The sequence below is a fragment of the Acanthisitta chloris genome, unplaced genomic scaffold, assembly GCF_000695815.1.
Source record: "Acanthisitta chloris isolate BGI_N310 unplaced genomic scaffold, ASM69581v1 scaffold4678, whole genome shotgun sequence".
In the NCBI taxonomy this organism is placed as follows: Eukaryota; Metazoa; Chordata; class Aves; order Passeriformes; family Acanthisittidae; genus Acanthisitta; species Acanthisitta chloris.
Genome location: NW_008688552.1, coordinates 45,661 through 60,951, shown reverse-complemented (window position 1 = coordinate 60,951; position 15,291 = coordinate 45,661). Strand labels below are relative to the sequence as shown.

At 47.1% G+C, this 15,291-nt stretch overlaps 1 protein-coding gene across 1 annotated transcript in view; it reads right to left on the bottom strand.

Moving 5' to 3' along the window:
* Positions 1 to 1,948: 1,948 nt before the first annotated feature.
* Positions 1,949 to 15,291, bottom strand: part of LOC103808274 (chromosome unknown open reading frame, human C9orf171) — a 58,899-nt gene continuing 45,556 nt past the window's right edge. The window contains exons 4-7 of the mRNA XM_009081047.1: positions 12,318 to 12,420; positions 11,895 to 11,900; positions 11,067 to 11,162; positions 1,949 to 2,017 (exon numbers count right to left, since the gene is read on the bottom strand). Of these exons, the coding sequence (XP_009079295.1) occupies positions 1,949 to 2,017; positions 11,067 to 11,162; positions 11,895 to 11,900; positions 12,318 to 12,420 (274 nt within the window). The remainder of the gene's footprint in view (positions 2,018 to 11,066; positions 11,163 to 11,894; positions 11,901 to 12,317; positions 12,421 to 15,291) is intronic.

Sequence of the window (15,291 nt, the reverse complement as noted above, 5' to 3'; positions counted from 1 at the left end):
GGGCCAGGTGTGTTGGGTACCAGCCCCATGGATTGGTGTCTCCTCAATGCACTTCTTTTGAGTCAGGTGTTGATTTTTTGGGGCTCTGATCTCTTTGCTGCCTTCTTGAGCCTGTCCCGAACCAGCAGGTCTGCATGGGGTTGGTTCACACCATGCTGTGTTCCAGCTGGAGATGTTTCCATCCCCATGCACAGCCCAGAACCTGAGCAGTTGCTGCAGGTGGACTCAGATGCTGTGGCAGGAGCTGGATGTGGCTCCTGGCAGGCAGCAGGGCAAACCTCATGCCTGGGTTTTTCACATAGTTGTAAACAGTGTCGTTTTTAGCAAGACAAGTCATTTAAGGCCCAGCTTCCTCCCTCTCTGGGGAGATGGGAAAGGTCTCTGGTTATAATCCACCTCTGCCAGCATGGCAAACTCTGCTGTTCCCCTCCTTGTCACTTTAGATGGGTTTTATTTAGAGGCCTATACTGAAAAGAGGCAACCACAGACCAAGGTTCCTCTCCTGTGGAGAAGGTGATTTTGATCTCCCTCAGCTCAGGTGTGGGCAGGGTGGAGTTTGCTACAGCCTCTTCCTTATATAAATGGCAGGTTGAGGCACAAGCTGCTTTTAAGAAGAGTGTGAAGATGCTGGAGCTGCTGCTGTGGAGCCTTCCCTGTCCTGTGAGAGGTACAAAAGCTGCTCCTGCAGTTATTTTGTTCTTGAGCAATACAGTTTAATGTTATTAAGAACTCCTTGCTTTGAGGTTTGGGTTTGAAAGTTTGGCTGGAAATCTGGGGGCAATGACCCTTGGGCTCAACATGGGTTCTTGGTGTCCTTTGGCTGCTGGTAGGACTGTGCAGGAGGGCTGGGCTAGTCCCAGTGCTGCAGTCTGTGGAGCAAAATCATGTTGAGTCCACCCTCCAAAGTGTTTGTTACCATCCCCTTCCTGAGCTGGGGATGCACTTGGGGCTGCCTAGGACAGCAGATCTCATCACTCAGAGTATGGCTCTGAGGTGAACACACCTGAGCTCTTCAAGTGCCAATGGGAAGATGAATATAAAAACTGTGAAAGATAATTTGGCTTCAATACCTGGTACAGTCTGAGCTCTAACAGTAGATGTGAGAAGCAGACTACATAGGAATAATTGTTCCTCTATCAATGGTGGAGATGCACAGCTCAAGTGATCACATTTATTACCAAGTGGTATTTCCTTGAGGTGAAATGCTCTGTTGGGAGGAGATGGATTCCAAATGTGTTGGTACCTGAATGAGCCTCTGCTGTCACCTGTGGGTGAACAAGGTGTGGGGTTTGGGTGCTGTGATGTTGAGTTGGTGGTGGAGTTTGAATTTGGTCAGCAACTGGTTGAAGAGGCTCAGCCCTGAGGGACATCAAGCACCAGCAGCTATTGTAGAGTGAGTGTAGAGCTGTCTGGAGACATCACTCTGAGGTGAGGCTTCAATCTGGCAGAGTGGTTAAAGCAGGTGCTTGGATTCCTTGACACAGGCAAGGGCTTTGCTGAATCAGGCAGTAATGGGAAGCTTATTTGGCAAGGAAATGAGAAGGACTGATGGAGTGTGGATATTATAGACTAGGACGTGGCTGCATTTAATCTATTTGTTCTGAACCAACAGTGAAGGAGAAGGTTCTGCTTTCCATCTGGGAAAGGTGTGAACACTGCCCTGCTCCTGGCTGTGCTCTTACCTTGAGCATGATGAGAATCGTGGTGCTCAGACTGTGATAACGTGCACCTGACATGAAGCAATGAACAGGCTGAGGCAGAATCATTCCTCTTACATTTATGCTTTATTTGGCCATATCTGTGTTACCATAATTCTGTAAAACCTGAGAGAAGCCAAACGATCCCTTATGGCTCTCGCAGGGTGTAAGGGCTGTGGTGTCCAGCACTGTGCTGAGGTCTTCACTGCATGGATGCTCTGGGGAAGGGGATCACATCTTGCAGGCACTTCTCAATGGGAGGCACTGAAGGCCTTTCTACGAGCATCAGGGTCTGGAAAAGTACTGAGATGAGGCCCTACCTATGAGGAAAGAAGCAGGGAGAGGCTTGGTTACAGCCAGCCACAGAAAATAGGTTGTAGCACAGACAGGGAAGAGACTGCAGACAGCACAGGGGTTTTGCCTGATGGGGAGATAGTGCTCCAGCTGAAGTTAAACACTTAACCTGTTTAAAATGAGGAGTACTTTTCTGATTGACTTCAGGAGATTCTTATCCTGCTCTAGTAATGAAATCCTGTGGTCTTGCTATGGTTTGTTTGTTGACTGATGTTTTCAAAGACTGATATGCCCTAAGGTAGACCCTGAGATAAATATCACTTGTTTTCTACAATACAGGACTCATGTGCTTCACTGAGGGGGACAGGAGGGGCTCAGAGCTCCTAGAGAAGCCCCTGTTGTGGTCAGGGAACCTTGCCCAACAAATGCAGAGGCAGTGTCTTCTCAGGAATCACTTTCAAGGTGGGGAGAAGGTGAAAAAATGCCCATGATAATAAACAAAGGGGAAGTAATCTGGGGGAGAAAGGTCCCAGGGCCCTTTGAGGTGAGTTCTGGGGCTCACACACAGCTGTGTGTGCAGCAAATCTGCACAGGAGATGCAGTTACTAATATCTGAGTGGGTTTGCCATGGGCTTTGCCTGCCCCAACACAATTCCCTGTGCCATACATCTGCCTCGTGTGGATGTGCTGAGCTGCCTCCTGCTTCCCCCACCCTGCTCAGGCTGGCTGGATGTCAGGTTTTGCATATGTAAAAATACAGAGCAGTCTTTGCCCTGAAAAGCTTGCTAGTGATCTCATTAATCAAGACAAACAAAGCGTATTTAGCTATTCCCACTCTCTGGAGGAAGGCTTCAGGTACTTAAATATGCATTTGAATGCCTAACTTCAGACAGCTGTTTCTGGATGTTTTTGCTTTCTCACAAGTAGCAGCAGTGACATAACCCTTCTCTGGGAGGGAAAGGTGGGGGAGCTGCTAAAGTAGGTGGGTAGCCCCAGGGAGCTGGAAGGGACAATCCCTGCCTGCACCAACTCCAACCTCCCATGACACATGCAGGAGTTTTTCCCATAGAGTTGGGATTGTTAGAAAAATCCAGAGCTTTCAGGTAAGGATAACTGAGCTGCTTCTCTTGAATGTGCCTCTGCTTTCCCGTAATGCTCCTTTACCCACCAGTGCTGGGAACTGGGCAGAGGGAAATTTCTGCATGGGATTGGGTTGAAGCCACAGGGGAGGAAAAGCAGTTTATTCACTCCAATCTTGGTACAAAGCTCCCAGGTGAGAAATGTCCCACTGAGCCACAACTGGCAGTGATTAAAATTAGCAGAGCCTTGACGAAGTTGTGAGGGATGCCAGGTTCTGCCCTCAGCATGAGGGAGTGGGAAGCACCAGGTGTAGGACAGGGACAAGTGCTATTTTAAAAAATGAGAAACCCTCTCATAATGAGGGGCTGTAATTAGAGTCCAGATAAGGGTGTCCTTGGGTCAAAGGTCTTATTATGACAGACTGGTGATGAGAAGTCGATGCCAGTGATAAATCCTCATATCTGATTCTCCTAATTCACATTTTAAATGATGCACCCCAAGGTACTTCCTCTAGAGACAGCTGATGATCTTTACCATTACTCTGATGTGGTCATGGGTTGTTATGCCAAGATTTTGTCTGAGTAATGGATTTGGAGCATTGGCTGTAGCAGGACAGGAATACAGTTTGTAGGCAGAAGCTCAGTGGTTTTCCTTGCAGGATGGTGGAGCTGCAATGGGTTTCAGCTGCTCCTGAGGAGCAATGCTTTGCTGCTGTTCATTGCACTTGTTACTGACAAATGGAAACCTGCAGCTGGGATGTCATGATGTCAAAGAATTAGGGGGGCAATACAAAAAAATTACCACTCCTACAGCTTAAATAGGTAAAACCCCTTAAAAACTTAAATTTGAGGGGGTATTTTAATTTGAGTTTCCCACTTATGGTAACAGGTTAAGTTGGAGGATAAATTTGTTATAAAGGTTTGTTAATAGAGGGCTAAAAAATTACATGAGATGCAGAAAGGCTGAGCTGATGCAGGGAAGACAGAGCTCCCCTGAGAGAAGCAGAGCCCAAATCTGAGACCAACCAGGGTTTTGTGGGTGCTGTTGGTGTTGGGCTTGTCCCTGCTAAGGTGAGTGTTGGGTGTGTGTGCTGCAGCTGCTGTGAGCACCCCTGGGTGCTCAGTGAGCTTAGCTTCTGTGGGGAGAGCTGGATTGAATGGTTTGTGATGACTTGTAGGAGGTGTTGAGAAAGAAAAGGGCTGGAAAAAAGAAAAAAAAAGCCCCACTCCACCTGCCCTGGAAGGATCCATGCTGTGCTGCGGGGAGATGTGCTGTTCCCATCCCGCTCCTGGCTCTGGTCACAGGACAATTCCTCCCTTGAACAACAAAGCTGCACCAAACCTCAGCCTAGTTTATCCATCATCTGTTTGATCGAATCCTTTTAGCAGGTGACAAAACACTTTCCTTTGCAGGAAACCAATCTCTGTTCTTTTCTTCAAAACCTCCCTCATTTACCAGAGCCTAAGAAATCCTGAGCCTTTTAAGTCTTAGCCTGTGTTTTTTTTGGTTGATTTTTTTTTCTTTTCCCCAAAACAATCCAAACCAGAGCCATATCGATAGATTATTTGAAGGAAGGAGGGAGCAAACCCAACAATACGAGAAGGGTAGGTTGTCTACGCCGCCGCGCGCGGCGCTGAGCATCCCTCGCACGCATCGGGATGCAAATGATTTCCGCCAAGCTCTCGCTTGTAAAGCTTGACAGAAAATAATGAGAAACACTAAATCTTTTATAAGGTCAACACTCAAGCAGCTGTCAAACAAGAAAAGAATTTAGCGAAAGATCCGCCAAAACTTCCATCGCCTCATTAAATCCAACAGGGCCGGGGCCTGGCGTGGAGAGCAGGCATTGGGGTGCCTCCGTTTTGTGTCGGTAATTTGCGGCGGAGGAAGAGGGAAGACGAAACAGCCGATGCCGAAGGGGCCTTGGGGGAGGCTGGGGAATCGTTAGTGCGCCAGGAGCGGCCTCGGCTCCTAATTGGAAGCATTGGGCATTATCAACGGAGGATTTGCCTCGGCTCCCTGACAGCTCTCTAGGCCTGGAATGATAGCCCACTTGTCAGTGTAAAAGACCATTAAAAACAAACCATTTTGATTTAATTGGAGGCGGTGTGCTGGGGGCCCAGGTGAGGCGCTTCATCAGCCGATGTTGGCTGCTGATGCCTTTTTCCCCCTGTATTGATGGCTTTTTTTTCTTTTTTTTTTTCCTCCCCTCCCTTTCAAAAACTGTCTAGGAAAGAGAAAGAGGTGCTGAAAGATCCTTCAGAGCCGCGTCGAGAGCGGCTTTCAATAGGGTTGTCAACAAATGCCATGACAAGTTAGAGAGAGGCAGGTGCTTTTAAAACAGACGTTATTCTGGCCAAGATGAGCTGTGCTCGGAGGCGACTGTTGGATTATTAGGGTTACAAATACTGTGGCTTTTCCTGGCACTACTAACGTGCTTAACTGGCTTAATGAATGGGGTTGAATATTTTTTTTTCCTCCCCACCTTTCTAAGAACAGAGGGAAATGCAGGACAAGGGAGCCTGGGCTAAATTATCCTTATTTGCTTCAAACCCAGGAAAATTTCAAGTAGCAATTTTTGGCTGATGTATTGGATGCCCCATGGAGATTTAGGATTTTATTTTGGCTTCCTGAAAATAATTGCCATAGGTATTTGCTAGAGTTTACTGATGACTTGGTTTGGGCAATAGTACGAGTAAAGTAGAATTAACTCACTGGAACTGTAACCTGGTGTGTGCCCCTCCTTGGCAGATGTTTTGGGGTCAGACCAGAGCTGGCAGCTTTCACACTGACCTCCAATGCTTGAGATGTGAATCCTGACCCTTTCCATGCCAGGCAAGAGTTTTACTTCAAGTTGTCTGTTGGTAAATAGTATCTCTGCAGAAGGCATAATAGGTTCACGAAATAAATCCCAAATCTATTTTAAAAGAACTTCTGTGGATTTGTGTATGGAGCAGTAGGTAGCACTGCAAGCAATGGTAGGTGTTTACCTGTGACCTAACATGGTGTGTGTGGTTTTAGTCTGATACAAATCATGAGGCTGAGAGCCCCAAATCTGCTCCTTCATGGGTGAATATCTCCATAACAGCAATAGGCATTGGTTGCCAAGACTTTCTTGTCAAGGAAGGTTTAGTTGAAGGTGTCACTGCTCATTGCATGGGATAGGTCTAGATAGTCTTTAAAGGTCCCTTCCAACCCAAACCATTCTGTGGCAGAGGGCAGAATTGGGGTGGGTGGAGAGGTTGAGTGTCCAGAGCACATTTCAAGGGATACTAGGAAAGGCTGTACCATGAAGATGCTTTGCTGTGATTTGAGCAATTGTACTGCTGGAAGCTTCAGCTATTAGGCAAAAAAAGAAAACCTCCAGAATCTGCAAGGAAAGGCAGTGATGATGAGCCTAGAGCCTGCATTAGTCATGGAATGGCTGTGGTGTGGGAGGTGACATCCTTGCTGGAATCCCCAGGGGAGAGGTGCAGGGATCATGCTCAGGGTAGCTGTGTCCCTGTGTCCATTTGGAGCCCTGAAGGGTGTTGAGTTCTCTTTTTGTGATGTGGTGACTGTAGGCAGGTCATCACTGAAGGCCAGTGGTGCTGCTTTGGATTGTCACTGTGGGGCTGGCACCCACCAGCTCATGTCACTTGGGCCATTGAACAGCCATCAGGTGACACAGATTTTAACTTTTTTTGGTCAGCCAGAATCCCAGCTGGAGAGAGGTCTGATCTGGTACCATGGTGACAGAAAGCTCCTGAACTCATTGTTTTAGTCTTTAAGGGCTATTTATGGCCCAGGAGACAAGTTTTATAACATTCCAAGTCCATGAAGTTTCTCTGTCCTCAAACCAAGGAGGACCAATGCCATATCTGACCAGCTCAGCATGTGCTGTGTGTATCAAACCCAAGTTATTTCAGCAGAATCTATGGCTTTTCTGCCAAGACAACAGTTGCAAGATTACATGAGCTGTGCTTGTCAGTTCAGCTCTTTAGGCAAAAATAGAGGTAAGGCATTAAAAAAAAATGCGGAACATTTTTGTGTGTACGTGTTAAACCTCGACTGTTAATTCTGACGAAGAATCAGGCTGTGAGCAGATATCGGATCCCTGGTGAGAATCAAATTCTGGAGCCCAGAATTTTGCTGCAAAGTTTATACAGTGGGGATTCCTCTAATTACTTTCAGTGGAAATTTACCTGACAGAGCTTTTCCAGGTAACGCAAGGCATACGCAGGAGAGCCGCTCAGCCGTTGACAGAGCCTTTGATTTTGTGCCAGGTTGCAAATTAAGTCTTTTGCCAAGGTACCCGAACACTTGCTCGTCAATTGCTTATCGCTTATTCATATCGCGCATCGAGCACAGCGCGTTTCATCTGCTTGGGAAGGCAGAGCATGTTGACAAAAGTGTTGTCCAAAGTTGCTGCATTTTCTTGCCTCCTCTTGTTTGGTCAAGTAAACAAGCCACGCTGAGTGGCTGTGCAAGCTGGAATTGTCTAATGAGCAAAGGAAGAAGCCTGGTGTGTGGCAGTGACACGCAGTGCATGGAGCTGTCTTGACACACGGGTGAATTCTGTTCTACATTGCTGCTGTGTGAGGTGTTGCTGCCTGAATCCTCCTGGATTGACTTGACAGAGCCCTGGGAATCTATTGCAGTGACCTGCATTGCCTTACTGGTTTGGATAGTGACTATCCAAAACACAGATGGAGGTAGCTGGAGTCTCACCTTGGGCTGACTCAGGCAAAGCTGATTATGGTTTAGGAGTTACAGTGGAGTGACAAGTTAATGGTTGGACTTGATGATCTTAGAGGTCTCTTCCAGCCTTGATGATTCTATGATTCTAAGGCTGTGGGGATGCTGCATCCTGGCAGCAATGTCCTTTCCAGAGTTTGGTTGACACCAGGAGTGCCATTCTGCCTAAGCCAGTGTGATACTCGGGATGAAACACAGGAGTATTTGTTTATGTCCATGCTGGGTGACCAAGTACAGTCTGCAGGGAATGTAGTCCCACATCTACAAATCAAGTTTTGGTGCACAGTCCCAGCCATATTGGCAAAACCTAGGAATCACTGTCAGATGTAGAGCAAGGCAGAGGCTTTTGCTTTGTGGGGTCTCTGAGGAAGAGGAGGCCAGTAGAACCATCTTGCTGAGGTGAGTAAGGAGTTAACTTTTGTTTGGTTTTGTTTAAAAAATAAAAAACCCACCCCAATGCAGCAACTTTGCCTAATGAACTGCCCATCAGGAGATGACCTGTTTGTCTTGGTGAGCTGGAGGGCCCAGGAGACCACAGGCCAGGTTGGTCCTCCAGAGCAAGACGCCGAGCAGGAGTGATCACCAGGGCTGGGAGAGACTGCAAATCACCCGGTTAGCTTAACAGTGTGGGCCATTATTCTAAAGCAGTGGGGCTGAAACCTAAATCCAAATGAAAATATAGTCAATTTGTCTATACTTTACTGACTGAATGACTATGTAATGTCATGCAGGTCTGGCAATGCAGCAGCAAGCAGAGGCAATTAGTGGGGAGGGAAAAGCTCCTTTGTTTTCTTCCCTTCTGCTTCTCCTGCAAGCTCTACCATGATACCAGGACAGAGGCTTGTTAGGGACTGAATGGAAAGTCCAGTTTGACCCAGTAGGGACAGCCACATCCAGTTTCTGCAGCTCTTTAAGGGGTCAGGGTGGGAATAGAAAAATCCTCCTTGTTTATTTTTATGGGTCTAGTGGAACAAAATCTCATCATCCTGCTGCCTGTTTTGGGTTACAATCATCTTGGTAGTTGGGTGTCCTGCATTGCTCCCCCCAGGCTCAGAGCAGGCCAGACTGAAAGACAGGCCAGACATCACCATTGTGCCAGGTGATGTGGTGACTGAGTGACAAGAAGGATGAGTGGCTTGAGGACATTGCACTGCTGCACCTTGCACAAGCCCCAGGTCACATGGAACTGAAATCCAAGGTGGGGCTGTGATCAGGGCAATGAAATCCCTGAATATTCTTGCCCAGATTTTGAAGGTGTTTGCAGGTCATGAGCATCATCTGTACTGGCCAGAGCAGGACAAGGTCACAGAAGATTGGTAGGAAGTAATACACAGTCTGCTAACAAGCTTTCTGTGAAGTGATATTTTGATGGTTGTTTTTCATACTGTTTTTTGCACAGTAGGATTGGAGTGTTGTAAGGATTAAAGACAGTGTTTTGGTCTATTGCCACCCTTGTAAGGGAGGGATTGACAGTGACCTCTGGAGTCCCTGGGTTTAGTTGAAGGGTTAGGCCAGTCTGGCTCTAAAGACCATTCTACCACCTGTGTGGGAACTCAGCTTTACAGAGGTAGTTAAAGAACAACTTGAAGATCACCAGGTGTCTTTGAGAACAATTGACTTTGTCTGGGTTGTTACTGCATTTAACTGGGTAAACATTTATGAATGTTCAAGAGAAGTTGACTTCCAGTGCATGGTTTCCTCCATGGAAAAATAAGTGAGTAACAAATATCCTGACCCAAGTTCTAACATTGGCTGTGCCTGTTAGATGTGCAGCTGGGGAAAGGCAAACCTTCTAGGTTATTGTAATGAGAAAGGAAGAGTACAGAAAATCTGCCTAGACTGTGCAAAAAGAGTTGTCCCTCCTCCCTGAATGCATCTTCTGGGAAGGAAGGAGAAAGTCAGAAAGAAGAAAAGACTTGGAGATTTGAGTGCAGAGACTGTGGGAAGAACCCAACCACAGCCACAGATGAAACAAAAGGGAAAGCAAGAAGCAAAACACAGGCTGAAAAATGAACAGTGATGGAAAGGTCTGGGGTGAGAGAAGCTCTAAAGAGGAGGCTTGCCCCAGTATCTCGTGTGACTTACACAATCTGTTTAACAGCGATCGGTCATGTTCTCTCGCTGACACCAGCCGCAGCAGCAGCTCTGTGCTGACAGGCAGTGGGGATAAATGATTACTGACATATGCTAATCGGACAGTCTTAGACAGGACCTAAGAGGAATACATCAAGGTGGTGCAAAACACATTTCTTGGGTGAAACTCTCCAACTTGTACAAGTAAATTAGCTTCAGGAAGTCACAAGGTTTCTTCGTTGTTTTAAACCGCGGTTAAAAATCAACAGCACGGCACAAAAAATAACCCCATCAGAAGAAGGGCCAGGGTGGAGAGCTGAGAGGCTCTTTGCAGTGGTATCTATCACTGCCACGTATGATTTTGACCACATAAACTCCCTGCAGAGTTTCTGTGCTTTCACTTTCTGGTGTCTCCTTTCTGTTCCACCTGCCCAGCTCTTTCTCCTTCCTTCCTAAAATGCCCCCAAGCTCTTCACTTGAAGTTTTCCTGTAATTTACACCACAAACAAAGCCAAACAAGTACCCCAGAGCACAGCAGGCTGCACAGATGAATTCAGGGAAATGTTTAGATCCCATTGCTAGAACAAGAAATCTTCACTGTGGCTCTTATTTGGATCAATTAAACGAAGTGTCACGCACATCTGTAACCTGGCTAGACCCTTTCCTTAGTCTCAGGGTAAATATTGTCAGTCAGGTAGTTTAGGGAGGTATCAAGAGTGCAGGCTTTCTGGAAAGCTCTAATTCTGGGGTGGAAAAGCTTCTTGTAACATCTGTTATGGTTTGAATTAGTTATGGTGAGAGCTGATGGAATGGCAGGGTACCAAAACACAAGTGTGATTGTCTTCCTTGTGCAGGACTGCCATGGGAACCCCAGCAGAGAACAGTGTACTAACAGTGAGATATAAAAAGATGCTTCTCATCTCATGAAGCCTGTGGAAGTGCACATAAGTTAGAAAATCAGTTGTTATTTGGGCAACTGCTGCCTCTATTCCAGGGCTTGTGGCCGGCATAAAATATTCCACATGGAAGCCCAAAAGGGGCTGATGCTTGAACATATCTGGGACTGTTCTAGGGTCTGGGTCTTGGAGAACTCTGAGCCAAGAGCTTCACTGTGTACTAAGGATGTCATCAGGGCATGTGGGCAAGGTTAGAAAGTGTCCCTGAGTTGAGTCAAGTGCTCTGTACCTTCTCGAAGCGGCGCAGGTGCCAGAAGGATTCCTTCTTGGCAGGTAGTGGGTGTTTGCGCAGGTATGAGCTGTAAGTGTCACGTACGTCTGTTAGCTGTAACCAGAGGAAAACAAGAGTGAGCTCAAACAACTGCACAGACATATACATCAGCTTGATGTCATGCAACACAGTGACATGGGATGGGCAAGACTAGAAGTCAGTTCGCACTGATGGTCACAAGTGCCTGATCTGGGTAGTCTTTTCATGTCCATGCAGCTAATAGTGGTAGTTAAAATATGCTGATGAGAAAAACATGAGCAGCTGTCAGCTCTGCTGATGTACAGCATCCCAGGGAGATGACCACTGCCTGCAGGAAGCCCTATGCCCTGAGCTACAGCAATGGCTCATCCACTGGCAGGAAAAGTCACATCCACCACCTCCACCATGGTGGGCTTTTCTGGCTGTCTGGTGTGTGTTAATCTCCTGATTAATTGCAGCTTGAAATGCTTGATTTTCCCAGCACAAGCCAATGCAGGTACCTGGTGAATGTCTTGGCCACTGCATGAAACCCTGGGGAATCTGTTTGCTCTGTGGTTTAGGATGTAGGTTTGTGTTGCTTAACTCAGTAATTGGTGGCTGCAGGCTTTGGGAACTTGATGGAGAGAATTTAGTGATTAAAACCATCAGTCATTAATAGATAAGGTAGGGATGCACTTTCCAACATCCCTGGCTGGTGTATTCAATAAAGCAGCTGCTAATTAAGGACAGTGTATTCCTGCACTTCAACTATAAAGCATAGTTTGTGATGGCAGTAAGCCCATTGAAATTGGTCATTACCATATTAGCTTGACTCTTCTTTGAGCCATTAACTAATAAAACAGTCATTGGCTGCTTTTAAATGATATTACAATACTGGTGTGTTTAACAGCACAGTGTTAACACTAACAACTGCTGTGGGTGCTGGCATCAACCACACCATGCCAGGGGCAGGGCTGGGGAAGGTTCTTTGAATGTTTGTTGGCTGTTCCCTTGTTGTGGCCATTGTCACAGGTAACCTGAGTAGAGCAGATGCTGTCCAAAGGACAACCCCATGCAGGGCTCTTGGTGTGGAGATGCTCATCTTTGTTAGGCAAAGATGATGTTTTCCCAGCTGAGCCCCCTTCCCATGGCTGGGAGAAGCCCAACCATTGTGGGGTAGGACAGTGAGGGGTTATGCCCAGTAGTAGTGCTGTGCACAGCAGGGGAAAGCACTGCTGGAAGTATTATCACCTTGTTCTTCTCCACTCGCTGGATTATTGTCCGGGCTCTCTGTTTTTCCATCCACAGTTCCTTGTATCTGTGTTGGAGGAGGTCAAATAGGGGAGTGGAAGGCCTGGAAAACATTGAAAAGACAACAATATAATCTCCAGGGTTAATACCTCTCTTTACCTCCCCATTCTGGTTCATATCTCTGCTCCTGGAATGTGTGACTGGTGGGAATATGAATAAAGCCTCACACTGGGGAAGGCTTTTGCTTCCTCAAGGAACCTCAAACACACCTTCACTTGCAGCTAACACACCACAGCCTGCACACACCTGTGATAAGCCGTAGCAGGACTGTGCCAGGGCATTCCCCTCTTTGCACAGCCTTTTACAGGGCACATATCTGCAGCTCTGTCCAAGCCCTGGTGTGCTGGAAGGACCATGGAGAACCACAGACTGTGGCACAACCTTGAGCCCTGCTATGATTCCAGGAGAGCATTTCCTAGGTGGTACCTGAGGAATGAAAGCACTGAATGGGGTAATGTGCAGAAGCAGAGAGCTGAGCTTTGGCATTGCCACCTTGGAGTTCAAAGAAGTCTCTCTGGCTGGATCCCCTTCAGTGGAAGAACCACTAGGTGCAGAAGTGTTTGCTGGAGTAACACTGCTTCTGCTGTTCTAATCTCTCTACTGTGATGAACCAAAGTCTTCAAACAGATGCAGTGATGGATTGGGTGAGAGGAGTAAGTGCTGTTCTAAGCAGTCTGAACAGGAATAAAATTGGACCCAATGCAGATGGTCAGGTGTCTGCAGCAGAACAGGGAGCTGAAATGCTGAGCCCTGGTCTAGTGCCTCAGCTGCACAGACCAGGTGTATTTGCCCTTTGAAACAGAATTCCAGGGAGCAGGCTGGCCAGGAGGAGACAGCAGCAGAGAGGACCTGCACATGACTCTGGTTCTAGAAAAACAGTAAAAAGGCAGTTGCTTGTTGGCCAGTCTGAGCTGGCATTAACCTGACCAGCTTGTGGCAGAGCTGCAGCCTGAAATTGTTGAGCCTTGCTCCTTGCAAGTGAGGATACTTTAATTTCATCAGCCACCATGGGAGGCAAACCTGGCAGTGGCAGCAGCAGGATTCTTGCCTCAAGAACAGCGTATCAGTTATTGATGTGGTCCTGCTGCTATTTTTTTCCCCCAGAAGCAAACATTTGAGGGTGATGGAGAACCTCAGCCTCAAGTTTTATTGCTCCTTGTCCTTGCATACCTTGCTGAGGAGGGACTTCTCTCATCTCAGCAGCAGCAGCTGACTCTGGAGCTCTCACCCTTCATGCTGCTCCCACCTGTAGCCCATAGTGCCTTCAACTGCAGCTCCCATAACAGAGGCAGTGCTTCCCCTGCTGTCCAGAGCAACACAAGGTGCTGTGGACTTGACTGACTTCTGGGCTGCTTCTAGGCCACCAGCTCCACCAGAAGGACTTTTTTTTTGCTGCAGAGAGCCCATGTGCTCTTTGTGAGTTGGTACTTCAGGGCTTTTGGCAGCAGTGGGTCCAGAATTGACAGCCACCAGCTTTTAGCAGTCTAGAGAATCCTTGATGATCCTTGGAGGGTGCCAGCAGCACGTATGCAAATAGTAACTCTTCTGTTTCTTGTTCTTTCACCCCTGTGGTGACTTTTATTACTTAATTATTGCACACCACATGCTTCAAAACAGCCTAATCTATGGTCGTGTTTTCTAATGATGCTAGATGTGCAATCCAGCAATATACATCCCAAGGGGGCATTCATATCAGAGGAGACATCCTTCTGCAGACCTCCTGTTTTCATAGATCACATGCTGCAGGGTTTTTCAAGGCTTTGCTTACAAATCAGCTCTGCTGCTCCAGACTGTTATCTGGAGACACCCAGTGCCAAAGGCGACACCGACATTTACCCTCTGTCCCCTCTTCTTTCCCCTCCTTCCCTCCCAGTTTGGCATTTCGTACTCATCAGAGCTGAGCAAAATATTTAAAAAAGGTTAAAATATGTGGTAAGCCTGTGGTCAAGTGTTGTATTGTCCATGTGGGTCTCCAGTCTCATTGTGTGGTGTAAATTTTGGTGTTTCTGACACATGCACACAATGAGCCTTGTACATAGGTTTGTTTCCTCCTTTCCCTTTGCTCTCCAAGGCAGGAGCTTTCCTGGCGTGCAGGAATAGCAGAGAGGGCTGCAGGAAAGCATTGAGCCTTTGTGTAGCCTTTGATTATTGATTTTTGTGGAAGTTGAATGTGTTTTCACATCTCTATGGAGGTGACTTTTCCCATCTCCAGTGGACCAGCCAGTTGGTGACTGATTAGTCCACAGCTGGCTTGTAAGTAAATGCTTGAAAGGACACATTTGGGTTGATGCTCTTCAGAGATCCTTCCCTGCAGTGTGATTAATCGCATTTAAGTCCTGATCCAGCAAAGTATAGACTCATGCCTGGAATGATACACGCATGAACTGCCTCTGAAATCGGTGGGAATGACTCGTGTGCTTAGTTATCCACGTAAGCTCTGATGGGGCTGTAGGACATGAAGCTTTGTCAGGCTTTTCCTGCCTCCTTTGAGACAAACACTGAGGAAGTGGGGAAGAGCAGGGGATATCAGGTAACACACTTCCTTGACTAAGGTTACTGGAGGAATTTCTGTAAGGTGCCTCTTTCTTTGTAGGTCAAACACTGATCTCATTGAAGTGGATGGGGAGTTTGGCCCCCGATATCTCTTGGCAGTGTGACAGTCCTGACTTGCAGTTGGACTCTGGGGAAACGTCCTCTCACCTTAGTGTTACTTAAGGACACAACTGAATGGCTTGTGTGCTCTGATTCCTGTTGTCACCCTGCCCAGATGTCACTCCTGAACTGGGAGGATTTTGCTGTTAGTGTCTGCAGATGCTGTGGGAGAACAGTGGAAGCATCTGCTGAAAATGCTTATTGCAGATTAAAACCCATCTACGTTCAGAGGAACTCAGATCTCCTTGTTTTGGCACAAGCC